Source organism: Mytilus trossulus, chromosome 3 (assembly GCF_036588685.1).
Source record: "Mytilus trossulus isolate FHL-02 chromosome 3, PNRI_Mtr1.1.1.hap1, whole genome shotgun sequence".
NCBI classification, from domain to species: Eukaryota; Metazoa; Mollusca; class Bivalvia; order Mytilida; family Mytilidae; genus Mytilus; species Mytilus trossulus.
The window spans coordinates 4,320,550-4,343,037 of record NC_086375.1 but is presented as its reverse complement, the minus strand read 5'-3'; the positions used below and the strand labels follow the sequence as shown (position 1 = coordinate 4,343,037).

General features: G+C 32.7%; 2 protein-coding genes across 5 annotated transcripts; one reads left to right on the top strand and one right to left on the bottom strand.

The window, feature by feature from the left end:
• Positions 1-2,757: 2,757 nt before the first annotated feature.
• Positions 2,758-10,186, top strand: LOC134710011 (uncharacterized). 4 transcript variants are annotated; one of them, XM_063570154.1, is made up of 7 exons: positions 2,944-3,552; positions 4,866-4,992; positions 5,387-5,470; positions 5,946-5,998; positions 6,595-6,710; positions 6,846-6,981; positions 9,069-10,186. In XM_063570154.1, exons 1-7 carry the CDS (start codon positions 3,545-3,547, stop codon positions 9,229-9,231), a joined length of 687 nt encoding a protein of 228 aa, XP_063426224.1. In that variant the 5' UTR covers positions 2,944-3,544; the 3' UTR covers positions 9,232-10,186. The 4 variants fall into 4 exon arrangements, with proteins under 4 accessions (XP_063426223.1, XP_063426222.1, XP_063426224.1 ...); XM_063570153.1 differs by lacking the exon at positions 2,944-3,552 and adding an exon at positions 2,758-2,925 and having other exon boundaries at positions 6,595-6,981; XM_063570152.1 differs by having other exon boundaries at positions 2,943-3,552; positions 6,595-6,981.
• Positions 10,187-16,458: 6,272 nt separating this feature from the next.
• LOC134709893 (uncharacterized) lies at positions 16,459-21,276 on the bottom strand. Its single transcript, XM_063570020.1, has 3 exons — positions 20,724-21,276; positions 17,096-17,620; positions 16,459-16,512 (listed from the first exon to the last, which is right to left on the bottom strand). The coding sequence occupies exons 1-3, from the start codon at positions 21,213-21,215 to the stop codon at positions 16,459-16,461; spliced, it is 1,071 nt and encodes a 356-aa protein (XP_063426090.1). The 5' UTR covers positions 21,216-21,276.
• Positions 21,277-22,488: the final 1,212 nt, after the last annotated feature.

Here is a 22,488-nt window from a genome sequence, read left to right as displayed (position 1 = left end):
ATAAATGGTTTAGAATATCTGTTCCAAAAGGAATAGATATTATGACAATGTTTAAAACAAAGTTTCCATTGGAACTTCTGTTAGTTGGAACAAATATACGTTGCCAGTCCCAATGAAATAAATGGCGGAAACGGAACGTTTATAAAGATCGTTTATCAGTCTCTTTTTTTTTTTGCCGCTTTATTCGTCTTTATTCCTCTCAGCTATGTATCAGTGGCGGTTCCAGAACTTTTTATAATGGGGTCCACTGACTTTCTGAAGACGGGGGTTCGGGGCGGGGGGGGGGGGGGGGGGGGGTCCAGTCTTGCTTATATACTGACATTATCGAATTTTTCACATATCGCATGTCACGATTATCAGCCTTAGGTTTAATATCATCCCAAGAGCCGCATATGAAAAATGACATGCTATAATTTTTTTATCATATGCTTCAACAATGCAGAAAAATGACGGATTTATAAATATATATATCCTTTTAATTGATTCTCAAATAAAGTTCAAAGAGTTGAAACATGACATGCTATAATCTTTTTATCATATACTTCAACAATGCAGAAAAATCAGGTTTTTATCCTTTTATTTCATTCTCAAATAAAGTTCAAAGAGTGAAAAGTTTACAGACGTTGGACCCTCAAGGTAGTGCATCATGATCTTGATAGGAATACGGTGATACATCCAAGGATACGAATACAGCGCGCGTGCTTCAAGTAATTTACTTAAGGTTCTTCTACTGTCTGAATTTTGGTGAAAATATCCCGGGTGGTAGTAAGTTCCAGTCTTTTATCGTATTTGGTATGAAACTGTATTTAAATGTGTCGGTTTTCGTTTAAAGTCTGAGAAAATTTTGACTATCAATGTTCTTTGTTGTTCTTGTTAACCCCGCCACATAATTTAAGTATGTGTCTGTCCCAAGTCAGGAGCATAGCCTGCAATTTCAGTGGTTGTCGTTTGTTTATGTGTTACATATTTGTTTTTTGTTCATTTTTTTATTTAAATAAGGCCGTTATTTTTCTCCTTCGAATTGTTTTACATTGTCATATCGGGGCCATCTATAGCTAAATATGTGGTATGAGCTTTGCTCACTGTTGAAGGAAAAATGGTGACCTATAGTTGTGAACGTCTGTGTCATTTTCGTCTCTTGTGGACAGTTGTCTCATTGGCAATCATACCACATCTTTTTTTTTTTTTTTTTTTTTTTTTTTATACTTGATGGTTTTTTTTTCAGTTGGTCAGATGGTAAGTTTGCTTGCCCGTGTATACTTTTACAGAATAGAATCAGTCTGTTTTGTCTTCGGCGGTATTTACTTCCTGGTTCGTAGTTGTAATAAGATGTTATGAACCTAGCCGCTCTTTTCTGTACATTTTCCAGTTGGTCTTGAAAACATATTTGATGTGGGTCCCTGGCATTGCTTGCATATTCTAGGACAGGTCGAATCAGTCCTTTATATGCCTGGAATTTATAACTTCCACTGGGCATGCTGATAAGTTTCTTTTTAATAACCCTAATGTCCTATAAGATTTGTTGCATGTCTCATCTCTGTGCTTTCCCCAATGTAGGTTATTTGTGATGTTAACTCCTTGATATTTAAAAGCTGTTAAAACTTCGAGTATCTTATATTTTAACGTGTATTTAAATGGTGTTATTTTCATCTTTCGACTCAATGTCATCTTGTTGAAGTTAACTGGTTGAAATCTCATACCAAAATGTGTCGCCCAGTTACCAAGGGTATTGATATTTTTCTGAAGTTCTTTACTACAGTCATTTTTTATTTCTCTATAGCATACAAACTCATCTGCAATCTAATTAGATTGCTTTCTTAAATATGTTAGATTTTTTTAGATGCGTTTATTTATCGTTATATATATATAGTTCTTTCGTTTTTATTGAATTTTACACAAAATGCTTTCCTGTATCCAAATAATTTTTGTGTACTTTGATAATTGGTAACAACATCAATAGTCGCATGTAGTATGATATTTAGTATATTAGTATATGAACAAGTCAATTATCTCCCTCGTATTAGCCAATCAAAATCCGTTGTGTAAACGTGAAGTGTAATAATAAAACTCATTTTACATCTCTATCAATGCTCTTTTTCATTATTACAGTAAAAAAATCAATTTCATGCTAAGAGGTAGCTTGGGTGTCTTCCTCCATCTTGGATTTTGAAGAAGCAGATAACTTTGGTCTAGATATTCGATGAAATGTGCAAATTTTGAGAGTTGTATGTAATTAATGTAAAAGACTTTTGATATAAATATAGAAAATTGTGTGTTTGATCATAATTACAGCTGTAATTTTTCAAAAACACCTGGTTTGTGTTTGATTAGATTTCCCCCCCCCCCCCCCCCCCCCCCCAACTTTGCCAAATAAGGGATATAACTCAGATAAAGTAATTTTTATAATAGAGAGTGCTAAAAATTTACCTATTTTGATATGTAGAAAGAAAACAAGTTCGGTTACCGCATTTTTTTCTTTTTCTTATCTGAAAGCATGTTATAGAAATCTTCTCACATTTTATTTTTACGTTCTGAAAGAGGACATATAGCGTTTGTTTTTATCACACACCCTGACAATTTTGACAATTTTGCAAAACCTGTAGCGTGAAAAAAAGTGTGGTGACCCATAGTTTTAAATATATGTTTGAAAATAAAATGATAAAATATTCATTTTGACGAGTTATAAAAAAACTATGAATTTGAATAAGACTCCCAATACACCGAAGGTCATTGGTCTAATTTAAAACATACAATTGATTAAACAAAATCTGTCCTTTATCCAACACCAAGCTATTCCTGCCGCACGCCGCCATTACTGCAATAACACATGCGACGAGATCAAGCCGAAAACGAACGCCTTTGATAAACAGGAGGACCGTCCGAAGTTACCGAAGCAAGAAGCATCGTTAAGCTTTCGATATTACCGTAATGTATATTGTATTGTGTCGATATCAGTTGTAGTAGCCTTGCCGCCTCTCTAATTTATGCCCGGCGTCCATTTTATTCGTCTCGGCCATTGAGTCATATACATGAACTTTCATTATTTTTGTTTTACACTATTGGACAGTTTATTTATCTCGTTATGATTGCACGAAATATGTTTCACTGTTGTAATAAAGAAATATTCGACAAATTGCAGAAGCAGTTATCGCTTTGTTCTAAATGCTTTGGGCAACACTGGGACCTGTTCAGACAAAGAAACACGATCCGATATTATTTTGCCTAAATCTCCCGTTTTCGATCACACCTTCAGTGGAATCACATTTGGTATGAATAAAAACCGATTTATTGTTTTCTTGCTCTTCCTGTCGTCCAGCACATATGCGAAGCGATAATGAAAAATAAAAATTCCAGCAGTTTTGCCCATAATTCGTTTCTTGATTTGTCGAAAGTTTTCATTTGGTGACTGGCTGTCATATGGGACCACCAATTATGCGTTTTAAATCTTCTGAGCATGATGTAGCCCAGTGTTACACCATTCTGAGTGCCAACAGTTATTTAAATTTATATTAGATGATGAATTTGCTGCACCAACTTAGTACAGATGCAATGGTAATTCATTTCTTTTGATTTTGGTCTATTTTAGGTCCCACAAACCATCTGGATGAATGAAGTTATTTCTATCTGTCAAGAAAATCTTCAAAAATTTTAACTTGTGAACAATTTTAAGTCAAGACTTGTGCTAAACATTAAATGTATGTTATGGTATGCATGCAGTCATTCTGATTGTAGTACACAAATGTATCTTCCTACAAGCTTTAAATGTGTACCAGTTTTATTCATACGAAGAAATATTAAAAATGTATTACAATTCTTTAAATTTCACCATTCTAAACATTAAGAATTTCTTGACAGATGAATTATCTACTTGTTCCTGTAGGCTAATTAGCTTCATTATATTAGCTTTTACTTCCTGGAAAATGCAAAAGGCTTGTTTGATCTGTAAAAATGTATAGATAGAACTTCAAATTCTTGTTTTTTTTGTTAATAAGATTCATAACTAATCACAGGATACTGCAAACAATTTGACAGAGATACATGTATTAATGACTGGGGATTAACATTTTAAATATTACTGTAAGTTCTGTTTGAAGGCATTTATTGGATTCAGAAAAAAAAAATATATAAATTCAGAAATAGTTTAGATGTTTAAAATTTACCATTTGTTGAATGCACTAAGCTTTTCAGTTATTAATCATTTTAGCAACAACAAAAAAAAACAATTCAAATGCAGCAATTTAATCTTTAAGACTTGACAGTTTTGATGAACAAAATGAATCCTAAGAACTTGAGAATCTTTGATTTAGAATTTGAAGTTCTAAATACCAATGAAGTTTGTGTCATTATCCTTAATTCCTTCATTTTATTCACAGGAAAATAACTGCAGGAGTAAGTAAATGTATAATGATGAGTGTTGTGACAGACACATGTGTAAATTGTTTTTAATAGTTCATTGTTGCTGTCAGATACAACTTGTAATATGAAGACCTTATTTCAGGATTCAAAGAAAATAGCAAAGTATCCATTTCTGACAAAATTTTACAAGTTTTGCATATGATAAGAGGTTTATGATTTACCTCTGTTTTTAAATCCCAAATTTGAAAAAAACAGTGCCTCATATTTTTTGGTAAATCAAACCCTGATATAATATTATAGATGTAAATGTACCATAATGATTGGATAGCTTTTGATGAAAGCAAAAAAATCAAAACAAAAGTCAGATGATATGTAACAACAAGAAGTATATATACTAATACATGTAATAACAAAGCAGTTCTTTAAAAATTAGCCTTAGATATTTTGGTAAATGTTCACAACAATGGACAATGGTTTCAATTACTCATGGTCCAATTCTATTTTTTTAGCTGGAAAATGGTGAAGATATTTGTTGGAAACCTGAGCCAGTCTACGGCGAGGGAAGATATACAGTTGATGTTTGAAAAGTATGGAAAAGTTACTGAATGTGATGTATTGAAAAACTATGGATTTGTGGTAAGTTTGTTGTCGACTCGTCCGTTAAAAAAACTTGCAATGGAAGCAGTTTAAATAAAGTTGGGGATTTTTTTCTACAGAAAATTTATGAGATGCATACATTTTTTATGCTGAATACTAAAACTTTCCATTTAAACAAAAAAAAATCTATATATGATCTGTTCATAAACATTTAAATTGCAGAGCAGCGCAAATGTGAAAAGTAAATCAGAAGAGAAGAAAGGCAATAGCGCTATTTAAACTACATTAAAACTTTCTGATTGTTTTGTGAATATCTTGTCGGAGATTTAGTTTTATTTCATTTATTACAGTTATAATTTCAACATATGGTTAGATACAATCTTTGATTAATTAACAAGTTATCAATTAGTATACAGGAAAAATTGTATTTCAGCATATGGCAAGTTCAGATGAGGCAGAGAAAGCTATTCAGGAACTGGACGGAGCATCAGTGAAAGGCAGCAGAATGAGAGTGGAGGTATATTCCAACTTGTTATACTTTTTTATTCTTACAAAATAATTTTTGATGGTAAAGATATTATATTTTGATCACTTTAATGATAAGAATAATATATTTTATGTTTAAAAGTAAATAAAACACATTTTATTAAAGAAAAGGAAGAAGGATTATTTATTATAGTGTAACCTGAATATATAAATAACTACATGTTTTAAAATACAAAAATCAGCCAGCCAAATAGGCTTGTGATGTACTTAATATGTTTTACTCAAGTATTTAGTTGTGACAATAATTGTAGATAAAAAGAATGTAGTTTCTCCCTGATATCATGCATTTCATGTTGTAAATTTAACCACTCTAATACTAAGAATAATATACGTTTATTAGTTTATGTTTTACTCCAGATAAAAACACATAAAAACTTTGTCTTCCTGATATCAATCGTTTCATGTTGTAAAATCAATTTATTTAGATTTGAATATTTATTTTCTAGAAATCAACAGGAAAGTCTTCTAGAGGAGGAGGAGGAGGCAGAGGTGGTGGAGGGTAAGTTATCCGTTGTTATCTCCCCTGCTCTAAAATATAATGCATTCTCATCCATTACTCACCAACTTTACTGAATATTTGAATATTTTTAAGTATGACGGCCATTTATGTTATGAAAAGGGTATCAGGAAGCAATAGCTTAAAATAACTTTACAACTGGAATCTGTAAATTCACAATGCTTATTCCAAATAATCAGTATCAGACCACAAAATGAGTATCCCATTCATAAAAGATACAAGTTGTGCTGATTGTATTAGAAAAATAGGATATTTCAATGTTATCAACGAAAATTATAATTGATGCATAGTAGCCAGTTACTTTAAATTGTGCCCTACCAATCCATTATAAATAACAATGACAGTTTTTTTTGGTATTTATCACAACTCCTAGACAAATTTGTAATGCTTATTAAAAAAAGTATGTCTCCGTTAAAAGTTCTTGAGTGTTCTGAAGGTTATTACTACATTGTACCAAACTTGGCAAAGGGGCAGCACAACATAAATAAGAGAGAGGTCTAGCAGAGGCAAAACTTGACTGTCTTAAGTGTAATATCTTCATTGAAAATAATATGTAAAGTGATGAATTTTGTTTGTAGAAAAATGTCTCGTGGTCGTGGTGGTGGAGGTAGAGGGGGAGACAGATATGGCGGAGGTGGTGGTGGGGGTGGATATGGTGATCCATACAGACGTCCACCACCTTATGGCGGTGGTGGTGGTGGTGGTGGCAGAGATTCTTATGACAGATATGGGGGTGGATCAAGAGACAGGATGCCCATCAGCAGAGGGTATGATTCTTATGACAGACGTCCACCACCAATGGATGACTATAGAGACAGATATGGCGGAGGTGGTGGTGGTGGCTATGGAAGTTATGACGCTCGTCGTAGTGAGTATGACAGGTATGAACGACCCCCTGCACGAGATCCATACTACAGTGACCGTGGTGCCGCTGCCCGTCCCCCACCTGAGTACTACAACAGAAGGTAAGTAAGTATTCTTTTTTATTATTACTTTTTTGCTTGATTTTATAATCTGTACTATTTGCTTTAGAACAAGGACACTAAGATTATCTTTTACACTCTTTAAACTGGTATTTTTAACTTTTCTATTATTTTCAGTAACATATTTTATAATTTTTTTCTTCACATTTCTTGATTTTGATATTTTAGAATGCAAGAATGTTATTTTTGAAATAAAATTGTAATGGTCTCAGCTACATCTGAGCAATGTATCATATGATTATTGATTAAATGCACCGAATGTCATGATGTGTCAGAGAAATATTGTCACACTGTGTGCATATATCTGGTAGCAGGTGCACTGTTAGTTTTAACATCAAAGAAAAATGGTTGGTTATGTGAGTGTTTGGTAATTGCACAAACATATATTTGATAAAGATTTAAATGTTAATTTGCAAATATGAGAAGTATTTGCTTTTAGGGCCAAGCTTTGATTAAAAGTAAGATTTCTGAAAACTTAACTGAATTATTTCAGTACTTAGTAATTGACAATTATGTTTAAGCTTAACCTTTTTTTTTGACATGGCAAGCTTTATAGTTCAAGTGAAAAATACAATTTTTGGAAAGATTAGAACTTGTTCTACATCTTTACTTAGGCACCACCCTCCCTAACAACAGGACAGGTTACCTACTGTTACTAAATGGATTCACACTAAAAAATATAGTTCCCTATGGTTCTCATGTATTTGCACATAATACACATATAAACTGAAAAAAAAATGGGTTTATTATTGGAGCAGTTCATTCAAGAATGTATGTCATTAAGGTGTGTTGATGTGCAGGCTTTTTTAAAAAACATTTTGATTAGGTAAGTGGGTATTGATTCAACTAGTATGATTGACAACTGTCATTATCACTAAACAATCAGAGACAAAATTACAATGCCCCACCTCCTAAACTGCCAATCAAATTGACCACATTACCTATCAACCTCAGTCTTACATAATTACACAAACCACTCCAATATGCATCTTAATAAAGAAGTAGTTGACCTCATAACTGAATACACAAATGTGTATATTAGATATTTGATATTTATAAGGGTGATAGATTTATTTATTGCAAATTACTTTTGATCTACATTACATAAAGTGATTCTGTAAATTATATCTGAAAGATAAATGATTAATGGATTAACAAGATCTTAAAAAAAAAATATGAATATATATAAAAGGTATTCAAGTATGGCCTATAATTTACTTGATAAATAGCCAATAATCGTCAGTAATTAATCAACAATTTAGATTAGTTCACTTTTTTTTTTATCAGGAATTGGCTTGAAACAGTTTTGAAATTTTAAAACTTTTAATTATAACTAACCATTGTTTATTTCCCATCAATCATTACATGCATTATGTCTATTTTAGTCATTTGAATTTTTATTAAAAGTAAATATATATTTTTGCAATCAAGAAAGAATCCACATTTCAATAAAATAAGTTTTTTAATTGGTTGACGTTGAAAAAGTACATTTTCAATGCCCTGTGTCGAAAAATACTTTAAAAATCGATCAAAAGGCACTTTAAAACTTTTAATCTTAAATGACATATAACCTCTGTTTCAACTTACAAAATGCCCAAAAACAACATTTTTTGATTTTTTTTGCTGGCACTTAAAAGTTTTAAGCTGTTGGTCTAAATTAATGTCTTACAAGTATAGTTGGTAACATTTACTAGATTTTTTTTTTGATTTTTTTTTTAAACATGTTCAGAACAGGCAACATAATTTCCATAAAATATAAACTGCAGTTTAAATAAAATTGTGCAAATTAAGAGACCCCTATTATTTAATTTGAGCTCATTTTATCCTCATACTGAAAAAGCAAGTTTCCTTCTAAAGACAAATGCAATTTTCAGCAATAGGGCTTTATGAATGTTAATTTTTCCCCACCATACCTTAATATGAAATAATTCAAACTACTGTTCTAATCTTTCCATGAGTGATATCCATCACTTTGATTAGTAATTACAATTAGAAAGTTAAATATGTGTTTGATATAAGTAATGTCTATTTATAGACCTGTAACTAATTCTGGTTCCCTGTCTTTGTAGACCACCTCCTCCAGGACCAGAAGATGACAGACTAACAGGATATTCAAATGGACATGATGCTGATAATTATTATGACAGATTTTACAAGAAACCCGCACCGCCGCCACTGACACAAAAATCAGTTTCACAAGGATTCTTACAGAGTGAACCATACTACTTTTAACCAGTCATATCATTAAGTGTTGTTATTCCGTCAAATCATGGAACCAAATCATGGAACCAAATCATGGAACCAATTCCACCAGACCAAGGCATTTTTTTATTCGTTTTGTTTATCCTGTTAGTTTGTTTGAGATCAAAGTATACTTAAACAATTATTTTATATATGTTCATTGTTGTCATACATGAATCATTGTGCATAATCGTCATCACTTTTTTTATATCATGAATTTTGTGTGTATGTATGAACTAATTTACATTGTTCTGTCAATTATGTGTAACAGGGTTGTAAGTGTGGTACTTACATGGACTCTTTTTAATAAATCTTTTGAGAGGACAGAAGTTAATAATCTCAATTTATTTTTATTCTTCTTAGCTACAGCCTAATTAAGACCCTAAATGATAGTTCAATATATGAATGATAGTTTCACTGTACCTTAGGATTTTGAACAAATTTTTATATCAATGGAACAGTAGAATCTCTCATTTCATTAGAATTCAAAGGTCAAAAGTTTATATGAGAATTGCAAGCTGTTTCTGTTTCAGAATTTATATTTACATATTACTGTTTCAATGGGGCTAAAGATGACAATCTGATTATGGTTTAAATGTACTTGGTAAATAGCTGGCTGATATTCTTATTTAATTTTTCCGCCTGATGAAATTGTATTGAATAAAAAAAATGCGAAAAAAACAGGGATCATTTTTTTTTGTACACATTGTTTTTATCCTGATTTGTTCATTTCATTGTGAATGAAATGATTAGAATGATTTCATGTTGATACAATGAAATGGTCCCAACTGTAAAAAGTTGTCAGCAAAGAAAGAAAAAAAGATTTCAACCTGAGGTAATTCTCTATTTCACTAAGTTAGTGCCTTGTGTACTTTGTATTTATTATTTTTTGGATACCTTTGATAAAGATCTGTACATGTTGTATGCAGAATTTGTGGACAATTTTTCCTCCACTTCTAAGCAAGCAACATTCTTGATTCTAAGCAAGCAACATTCTTGATTCTAAGCAAGCAACAATTGATGCTTCATCCACAAACATTGGTACGTTGTGAATTTAAATGAATACTAAGTACACACCTTAGTCAGAATAATCTTGAAAACAAAACATCAGCCCAAGACATTTTAGGTACAAATTTAAGCTCAGTTGGGGATAAAAGTAGGGAGAAATGTGCTGGTATTTTAACTGGGGTTGCTTTTAATCTGGAATATTTTATTTTTTACGACAGTATTTTGTGTTTATATTGTACACGTTTAAGACAGACCAAAGAACTCAATCTTTAGAGGAACCACATCAAATGTGATTCTATTTAGATATATTTTACAGATGCAAGTATATCAAGTTTTCCCTCAGAATAAACATTGTAGCCAGTAAAATGGATATTTATTTCATTATATATCAACACATTGAATTTACGATTTTTAGAAATCCATTCAGTTTGTCCCTATCAAGTCATCATTATTGTTTCTTAGGACTTGCTGCAAATAAAGTATACTATTAGAGTACTGTGTACTATTTACATGCTGCAAATAGAGAATACTATTGTCATACTGTGAGAAGATTTGATATAAAATTATCTGGTTGTCTGTACACCAATAACATGACAACAGTGTTATAAAATAAAAAAAATAAACTATCAATTGTTGTTACTTTTAATCCTAAAAGTTGGTTCAGCCCTAAGCAGTCAATATTTTAAGTGTGGACCAGGTGAGATTTTCTCAACACTCAGTCCTCGTCATCAGTTGTTCGTTAATCATGTTGCTAAACTGGTTCATAGGTGTAAAACAGTTAAAGCAGAACAAAAGAAACCGCACATTTTCCAAAAATTCCAAGAAAGGAAGGATTGCAATGCTATAATGGACCAAAGTTTACAATATGTGACATTTTATTATAAGAGTAAGGAGATATGGTATGGTTGCCAATAAGACTACTCTCCACTAGAATTTCAAATGATGTAGATATAAACATTTATAGGTCAAAGTACGACCTTCATCAATGAGAGAGAAAAAAAAAACCAATGTATTGTCCACTTTTAGGCCCACACAAGAAACATGAAACAATTAAAAAAAAAAAGAACAACAAAAATAGTTTTTTGCTCTTTTTGCTTCAAAATGTAGCAAATTAATCAATTGAAGTTGAAACTGATACACAAAACAAATAGGGTGATCTGCACAATTGACAAAATCAGTTAGCCCAATTTGTCAGGAAAAAGATGTTTAATATTTATCTACTACATCATTTCTTAATGATGGATATGCTATGCTAGCTGGCAAAGAAGATCAACAGAACAAGAACATTTTACAAGTCAAAATGGTCGTTATCCTAAGTAACCCATTGAAAAAGTTGACAACTAAAGTTTCATTGCAGAATGCCACACAGATTACTATACAGCTGCAGTGTAAACCTTATCTATACTAGTTTCTTTTGTATAATTCAGAGTTTAGTATGATGTCAATTATCACAACTAGTATGCATATTTTAGGGGCCAGATGACGGACACACATGGGTGCGGGAATTCTCGCTACATTGAAGACGCATTGGTGACTATCTGCTGTTGTCTGCTCTATGGTCTGGTTGTCGCTTTGACACATTCCCCATTTCCTTTCTCAATTTAAGTATATTTCAGAAGGTTCTTCATACTTTTTATTCGAAAGAATAGACAGATAACATTAGCTGTGTTTGGCACAACTTTTTGGAATTTGTCCTCAATACTCAACTTTATATTTGTTTTGCTTTCAAACTATTATGATCTGAACAACACTGATAAGTCTCACGAAGATGAAACGCACGTCTGGCATATCAAAATTTTTCTTATGTAAATGCCTTGTGTTACAAAGTTTCATTATCTATTTGGCATGTCCAATGTCCTTGACCTGATTTATCATGGTTGAACCCCTGCTTAAAAAAATTACTTGTCATATGTTATACTTATGAGGAATAGGATAACCATTTGGGATCCCTCTGTTCATTAATTAAGGGGCCAACAAAGCATTTTTCTACTTTCAGGTTAATAAAAGAAGGACGAAAGAAACCAAATGGACAGTCAAACTCGTAAATCTAAAACAAACATATGGTTTTACACTAGTAATTTTGGGGCCCTTTCTAGGTTCGGTGTGAGCCAAGGCTCCGTGTTGAAGGCCATACATTGACCCCACCAAAAACTAGGGGTGATCTTAGGTGGTCGGAAGGATAAGCAGATCCTGCTCCACATGTGGCACCTGTTGTGTTGCTTATGTGATACCAAATCCGGTAAATAGTTTTAATTCGGTAGGTCACATTCATGAAAGGGAAAGGGATTGTAGTTATGGTGAAAGGAACATATCCTATATCATATATTAAACGCTCAACCAACTCCTGATGTCGTCTGTAAATTTTACGACGGGATGACTTCAACTTTACCGTTTGGAACTTTTGGTTTAATAGCTTCCTTGTGAGCAGCAACCCTCTATCAAGAAAATCATGATAGGAAATGCAAGCACGGGAATATCGTATCAATTGGGAGATATATACCCCGTATGCAGGTGCTGCTGGTATGTTGCTACTTAGAAATGGAAAGTTCACAATTGAAAAGCTGAAATCATTCCTTTTGTCGTAAAGTTTTGTTTTCATCTGGCCCTCATTGTCAATTTCTAGATGTAAGTCAAGATATGAGGCCGACTTAACTGTATCTGTAGTATCCTTTATCTCTGGTTCGATGGTATAGATGCGTTCCACATAGTCACCAAATTTTGAATTATTTAGTGAAAGAACATCATCTATATAGCGGAAAGTAGAGTTAAAGGATATTGCCAACCTCTGGTCTTTCTTCCTAAGAAGTTCCTGCGTGAAGTCAGCTTCATAATAATAAAGAAACAAGTCAGCAAGTAGAGGGACACAGTTTGTCCCAATTGGAATGCCGACAGTCTATTGAAAACACGTCCTCCGAACGTAACAAATATGTTGTCAACCAAGTAATCACGCATCTTGATAATATCAGTTTAAGATATTTTTTATGTTTAAATCAGAGTGATCCTTTGCAAAGTAGGAGTTATACCTCCCTATGACAAGATACTTGCATCTACGTTGACCATTCTTTTTTATGAAGCAAAGCAATACCAACTCTTTCAATTTGTCTTTTAGTTTGGAATGTGGAATACTTGTGTAAAGAGTAGAAAAGTCATATGTTTTAATACTGTTACAAGATGAAAGAGAGTTAGATTGCATGTACCCTAAAAGATTTTTGGAATTTTTAAGTATACACATCTGATTTACGCCAACTTTAGAATAGGTAATAACTGGAACTTGGAAGACCCAGCAATATACCGTTGTTGGTAAGGACACTTATATAGTTTAGGTATCCAATACAGTGATGGTAGATCCAGTTCTTCATCTTTGGTTGAAATTCCAAAAGGAACAAAGAACAGACCTATGATTATCCAGGATTTCCTCTTTGGTAAGTGTCGTGAGGGTATATGTTAAGTATCCAAGTGAATTGTCAATACCTAATTTGTTTATCAAGCTGTTAATGTAATGACTTTTACACACAAAAAACGATGTTATTTGGGGCTTTATCTGCGGGGACAACAACATATACGACATTCCGGTCTTTAAAGATTGACGTAGCATGGGCATTGATGGACCCATTCGGTTTCTTTATTCTGATTTGTATCAACGACCTCACTGCCTTAATCCATTCGGAAAGAGTATCTATGTCTTCCTTCTCGCGCTTAGCCCATTGCCTGGCATAATCCTCGACTGAATCCACGAAAATTTTAAAGTTGTATTCCCAATGATGGATTTAGGATCATTATATTTCGGACCTTTCGATAACATATTTCGTAGAGAAGAAGTGTTATTAACAATGTTGAGGTCACCGGTGATAACGTGGCCAGCAGGATTGTATGTGAATTTGGAACTAGCACAAGTGCAATCAGGAGGTTTAGACTTGACGTCATCAATATCGATATCCTGCAAAACGTGTTTGTAATTGAAAATTTTAGTTGCAATAGGTTTGGTATATGTATAAGAAATGATAACTTGTGTATATGTATTTCAATTGTTCTGAAATTGTACCACAATGTTGAATACCTTCAGTAGAACGTTTGGATTTATGTTGGGGGTTATGCTGCCGACAGTTCAGGAATTGAGGACCTAAAAAGGGGCAAAAACCAGCATTTTCGTAGTTTTTGGACAATTACTTGTGTGTTAGTTTATGGATCTCTCTCTGACATTGTACTACAAGGTTCCATATCACAAAAGGAAGGCTGGGATTGAGTTTGGGGGTAATTGCCCAATTCATGCAGGAATTAGGGTCCAAAAACGAGCAATTTCTAGTTTCGAGACAATAACTTGTGTTTAAGAGTATGGATCTCTTTGAAATTGTACTACAAGGTTCCATACTACAAAGGAAATGCTGGGATTCAGTATTGGGGTAATTGCTTCAAAGGGAGGGGGGGGGGATGTTATTTTTTTAAGGGGTAATTTTTTTTTCAAGAAGAATCTTTTATTGCACATTATTGCGCAATAGAATTGTAAGATATTGCCATTTATTTTGTGTCAGAATCCTATACTAAGTCAAAAACTTAATCACAATCCAAATTCAGACCGTATCAAGGTTGAATATTGTGTCCAAATTTGCTGCAACTTTTCAGGGTTTAACATCTGCGGTCGTATGAGGCTGTGCTCAGCGAAGCAATTTATTGGTGTGTGTAATGATTGTTGCTAAATTTCTTAGTGACTGGTTACATCCGACGACCTCATTTTCATGTTTTATTGATCAATGTTAGTTTTTGTTAGTTTTTGTTTTATTGGTGCTCAAATGCTAGAATTCATTCATTAGCTTATTTGGTTTAGAAAAGATTGTAAGAAGTACATGTCTTTCTGGTAGCTTTCATTTGACCTTGACATATTCAAACTTGTGGCATTTTACAATGCTGATTTCTGATCAGCATATTTCTCCGTTACAAAATTTCTGTTATAATGATGTCAGAATCATCAGATACCATGTTTGGTGTACTATATTGGTATGATGGTTGAGTTCATCCTACATCGATCTTATTTTCATGGATCATTGATAATTCATTTATCTGTCTCAGATACTGTAATAGTTCAACTTTATTTGGTGTATTGAATGATTTTAATGCGTACAAGTACTAGATATCATACTGCCGAATTTCAGATGACCATGCCTATATTTAGGGTAAATTTTACCCCAAAACTCATAGCATATAATGGTTTTGACCTGAGCTGTCCTTCAGTCCTGTTCTTGTCATCGTTACTGTTCTGAAACCACATGAACAGAGTTTCATAAAAAAAAAAAACCGAGTTTGATAATAAAGACATACAATGTAAATGTGCATATTATCGACAGGTTAACAACAATTTATTATAACTTTTTCAGCAGTTTTGGCATTTGAAATTTGAATTTTGGTCTAAATTTACTTCTGTAACAGTTTGTTATCGAAACTCCTCTGAAAACACATAAAAACTTGGTAGATAGTGACCGTACCATGTAGATAGTCTTGACAGTACTATGTAGATAGTTCGGACAGTACCATGTAGATAATTCGGACAGTACTATGTAGATTTGTAGATAGTTCGGACAGTACTATGTAGATATGAAGATAGTTCGGACAGTACTATGTAGATATGAAGATAGTTCGGACAGTACTATGTAGATGTGAAGATAGTTCGGACAGTACTATGTAGATGTGAAGATAGTTCGGACAGTACTATGTAGATGTGAAGATAGTTCGGACAGTACTATGTAGATGTGAAGATAGTTCGGACAGTACTATGTAGATGTGAAGATAGTTCGGACAGTACTATGTAGATGTGAAGATAGTTCGGACAGTACTATGTAGATGTGAAGATAGTTCGGACAGTACTATGTAGATGTGGGTATCTACAAGGAATTATGATTGAACAGTTGTTTCTTGTTTACCAAGTGAATTTTTAATTTTTGTTTCATGAATTTTAGGACGATTTCACCTTTTTTCATTGCACACAAAAAAGAGCAAACATTATATGATTCGTATGTTAGGACGAATAGTCTTATTGCCGACTAACAGCTCCAAAACATTTTTAAGTCTTCACAGAACTTTGGAAATGATCTGTAAAACACCACGCATTACAATTTTTATTTTATTGTTTTTTCTATGATGTCACTGATATTTTAGAAAACTCTTTTTTTCTAAGATTTTGTTTTTAAGATAATAGTTTCTATGCCAGCCGTATTATCTTTATAGATGGGTTATCGTTTCTAAACTAGGTTCAAAATCTTTCTTCCCTGGTTTCTGTAATAAAACAAATATGTACAAATAGATGTAATTCATTTTGAGATTGAAAAAAGTATTACCTTCTAGGCTATTATTCTTCCACTTTCATCTAATTCATTTAATTCATGATAATATTATTCATAAAGCTAACAAGCTTAGAAATTGTCCTTAATATCTTTCTGCTTGATAGACTTAATATTTAAATCGTTATAGTAAAACTGTTGCCTTTTAATCATTGAGTCTAGTACAATTCTGAGACAAAAGCAATTCGGTAGAACAGGGATAGTGGACTTTTCTCCAATGTTACATCAACTCAATGATAAAAACATTATACGGATTATCGAAGATTAAACATGTGGTATTTTAAAAAGTACATACATCGATATTCTATCGCTGTATGCATGAGTGATACACATTTGATTAGATGTATACCTTACACAATACTTCAGGCTAGTTGTAACCATCAGTGCCACTTGTTTTGTACTTTATGGATATTTTTTTTTAAAGAGGATGCATTGGAGAAAACCTATGCAAAAAACGAAGACACAATATCTAATAAAGCGTTGAATCAATAATGCGTATCGAAATATATAATTTATACCTTTTCCTTGTCTTGTAAGCATGCCCTGAAACTACCAATATACTCTGAAGGAAGTCGATACCATTGTTCAACAGATCCGTCCAATATGAAACCCTTTGAAACAATGCTCGTAGAGGAAAACACAGATACGAGAAATACGAAACTTGTGAAACATACTGATCCTAATCCTATACCAGGTCCTATCATGGCTGTTATCTTCTCTATTATTGTCCATAGAAATCTCCAGCAGGAAACGTTACCAACACCAAGAAAAATAAAGTAAGCATCATGGATTATTAATTTCATTATGTATGGAAATTTTTCTATGTGCGAAGACGTTCTGCGAAAACAAAACTGTAGTATTTCTGCTGAGATTTGAACACTAAAAAATATTATAATAGACCATATGAATGTTCTCTTTTTGTCGTCTGGAAATAGATGATTGTCCATAGTCTGCCAAGCATCGCGCCAAAACACAACTACCAAACTTCCAAGTATAGACGTGCACAGGAAGACATCCAATTCAAAAGGTATTTTATTCCTTACCTGTCAATAGAAGAGGAAAAGAATTAATAAATGTATTCAACTGGCAATATGAGATACATATGTGTTATACTTTAAGGTCAAAATTAGTAAACATCAATCCTATTATCGAACTTCACTAGAAAAGAAATTTAAGATTTTGATAAGTTAATACGAGGGAGTCATTCAACATGTTCAATGACCGAGCGATTGACATTTTTCTGTAATATCACAATCTTGTACTGTGCATGAATTGAATTCTCAAGACAAATTGCAAGTTCCACGTTTTTTTATTGCGGATTTAGGCGGGGGCGTGGCGGGCGTGTGCACCCACTAAAATTTGCAAAGTATGGGTTGTCTTATACTTGTTTCAGTATCAGAAGAGACCATTCCTTCAGTCAGTTTAACCAGGGACTTTCTATACTAAAACTTAGTAACAGAATCAACGTGTTTACTAATCAACTGACCTACGATTTATTCAAGTTCTATAAATATTATATACTTCAAAGGAAGGTGTCTGACTGATAAAATAAAAAAAATGTTTTAGCAGTTAAAGTACCAAAAATTGTTACATCGTATTTGCCGTTTTTATAATCAATTTCTTTGATAATCGAAGTGCCGAATTATGTATACCGTATTACATGCTTGGCCGGGATCCCCACAAAATAAAAATAACTTCGTAAATGCATCTCATTCTGATTTTAGTGGTTTGTGGCGAGCACAGTATATATAAAGTCTGGCACGACCTTCCGAAATCCAACCGGTTTTATTTCTCATAATTGAAACCATGTTGAATGGCTAAGACACATTGACGATCTGCAAACAAGGGCTTCTTATTTTTGTGATGTTTCTGTTTTTCTGTTTATCACAACTACCAGCACCAATGTCTTTCAAGGATTGGTTGACAGATATTTATGACCTGATATTGATATATAGATTATTTTAGAAGTGCTGATGTCTTGAGTGTATATTGGTTTGCATAGGGACACAGAATCAAAATAAAATGTTCGCATGATCTTCAGTTTTTGTTTTGGGCTGCAGCTTTATAAATTCAATCATAGATATGCAGAATGAATCTCTTACATGAAGTGCGTAAGTTATTGGTGTTAGGAGATTGTTGAAGATTTTTCAAGTTTGTAGGAGACCTTGCCATCATAACTGAGAGGTTTTTCGCGGAACAGGAACATATTGTTTTACATCTGTCCGTCCATGATACTAGTGATTGTAGATTGTTGTCAGGTGGGATTTAGGTGGTTTCTACTTGAAACTTTAATTTCTTGCTACTGTACCTCACTATAGTTCGAAATACCCACATAACACCCCTTTAGAAGAATATTTTAAAAATAATAACCTCAAAAAATTATCGCCTCGCTCCGCTCGGCATATATAAATATTGCGCCTCCTTAATCGGAAATCCTGGATACGCCCCTTGACTATAAGAACCTGTAAAAAAAAGTCTTGCTTGTAGCTCCACTTTTGTTATTGTCACGTTGTTATGCATCATATGCATCTAAAGGTACAGTTTATCAATTTCAACTTCAAATTTAAAAGACAATTAAATGACAATCATTCAGTCTAAATATTATTTATCACAAAGCTGAAAGTTGGGAAAGGGGTGAAGTATATTTTATTCATATAGTGAATTTGAAAGTCTCTTCAAAAGTTTAAGTTTGAACTTTGAAACGTTAAATATTATTAGTAAGTGTATTTATAACTTTCGACGTTTTTGTAAATTTTTATAATACCCGCGTTAGGCCGCTAAAGGTCGACCACGTACCTTCCCGTGGTACGTCCTAAATTAAGTATGTAAGGTAAGTTCGAAATGAAAATATTTCTGAATTTGAAATGTGGTAAAAATGTCTAAAGATTGCTTCAAACTGAATTTAAAAAAAAAAGAGATTTCGGTAAATAAAGAAGAAAGAGAAGGTCATTTTAAAACAAAAACACAAATTCCATATGGAGTATAACGTCTTAATCAGATACAAATTCATGAAATCGGTTCCTCGATGTGAATGTTTATTGAAACATGTTAAATTTGTTATAATCTATCATCATAGTTGTAAAGCTACAGAATACCAATATGTTTGATAGACGTACAAAACAATGGTTGCAAGAACAAAAATGAAAAAAAAATGTTGAATGTTGAATATTGAACCAACTTGACATCCGTTGCAAAACCGTTCATTACATTTTGAAGTATTTAGAATCTTTAATATTCAATTTAAATAAATTTGATTAACTTTCGTATATTAATGAGAAACTTTTCTTCATCGTGGGAAATATACCTGCTAGTAAACAAAATTTCATTACACTAAACTTCATGTAAAATGTATGTGTTTTGTGTTTAAATTTACGTAGAATTTAGATTTAATTTTAATTAAAACAAATTTGCTAAACTTTGGTACAGATAATTATATTTCCTAATACCCTTTTGATATTTAGGTTTTAAGGACCATTAATTACATCGATATTGCTTTTTAGTTTCACATTGCATGTGTAGAAAGATCTTATCTGCGAATGATTTTACATCCAACATAATAAAATCTGAAAAGACATTATCATCTAACATTTGATGTATACATGAGGAATAACATTGACAGTACTCTTTTCTGCACCAGATGCGCATTTCGATAATAAATATGTCTCTTCGGGGATGCTGAAGGTAAGAATATTTGAAAAACTAAAGCTGATTAAATAAAATGAAGATTATAAACCACAATTGATGATATCCAAAAAGGGATCAGAGCTTTGCACGAGGGAGATCTATTCCTTAATTTCAAACAACTTCCAAAATTTTGAAACAGCAAATAGTCATCCATATTTTGATGCCAACACTTCCATAGTTCGTATACATGGCTGGTGCAACACTCGGGGACCAACAGTCCACTAGCAGCGGCATCGCATATTATTAGATATATTCAGTAATGCTTGAGGTCATACTATTTAAATAATACCAATGAAGCAAAATAATACCCACATATTAGTTTATTTGAATACATGCATTGTATTCAGAATAAAAACTCTATTCGATATAGATTACCACTTTATAGAGAAATTCAACCATGCGAACTTAATTCTTTTTTGTTGAAAAAGAGAATAACAAAGAAAGAAAACATGGAAAACTTACAATTTGACCGAAAATCATAGACTGGTTGAAGAACTGTTCTCTGCATCCATCAAAACCAAGAACAAATGGCGGTGCTAGAATATTCCTTACGCTACGGAGAAAACACAACACAACAAGCCCTATAACAAGAAGGACCTTCGGTGACAGAGCCACTGTGTATCTGTCTAAAAAATTCCACAGTCCTCTCCAGTGGCATACACCACACACTGCCCAGAAAAATGCGATGCACCGAGAAATAAGAAAAAATATTACACAGTTTGTATTGCGAAGTTTCTTCTTTATGGTAAATTGTGATATCGCGATGATCGATATGCCTATGATTCCAATAGCCAATGATATACCATTGCTCAGGCCGTGGTGATTCGGAAACAGGTATTTATCTTGGATATTCCAAGTAGTATACCAAAAAGCAACGACGAAAAACACAAAAATATCACTTATTATTATATTTCCAAATTTTTCGAAATTCTTAATCATTTCAAACGTTTTCATCGACTTCGTATCCACACCAAAATGTTAAATCAATTTTTGAAACCATTTCAAAGCACCTGTTTTTAACATCGGATAAATGTGATGTAAGATTTCATTTGTAAAGAAATTTTCCCTACCAATTAAATAGACATATGCATGAATTCATACTTGTGTACTGATGAGTTAATCCTTACCCTATATGATACGTGACGAATAATAAAGAGTGATTACATCTATTGATAGAAAGATGGTATAAAGGGACACACAAAATTCAAATATGCAATATGGACTTTTCGTCCAAGTTTGATTGAAATAAGAATGAAATTATATTATTTTTTATGAATCGGTAGTGATTTGTACAGGTGTTATATTGCAAACCTCGGGTTGTGGGTTTCAATGGAAATATCTCATCATAACAAATGGATATACATATATACAATACTACTTGGGTTAAAGAGTACACGACATCTTCAATGTAGATATCGCTACACAATGTGGTGCATGAATTAATCCAGATTAATTAAGTTAAGCTTATCAAAAAAGGCAAAAATGCTTGTTAAATTGGTATGACGTCTCGGTTTATTTAAATTAAATTGAAAAATAAATTTAAAAATTGTTAGCCAGTTTTATAATATGCTGTGTAACGGAAGCCCTAAACCCTTTAAGGGAGACATCCTTTTCTGTCCGTATTAACAATTGACGTATTCACGATTAACTATTTCCGAGTCGTTAATTAAAAGGTTTTTTAATCGTTATCTCGATTCTCATAAAACCATGCAGATTCAAAGTTTACAGAGATTTAAAAAAAATATTATCAATAAAAATAAAAATGCATTAAAAGTGCAAAAGATTTCTGATCAGATAACATATAAAAGAATATATATATATATTCTTGTCCAGTCAAATGGAAAAGTTAACAATGTATAAAGAAACACTGTTTTGTGTATTCATATGATAAATTATGGTGGTGTAGAAGAAATGAGTTTACTATTAGTACATCGTATATACCATTGCAGAGGTTTCTGAGTGTCTCTGTTTTTTTTTAAATTAATTAAACAGTGTTTTACATATGTATATGATAATGTAAGTCTGGGTATAAGTTCATTTGGAATACATCTGCTTCTTTCATCTAGTAAAGCCTGGAAAACCGGTGAACACATAATGATATTCGTCTCCGATAACATTAAACATTTTCTTTTACTTCTGTCAATGTTATGCAATCTCCCCCTTTCTATTGGCAGTGTGTGATTCGATGATTGGACTTTACAAAGTCCAAATATATTTCGGTCATTGA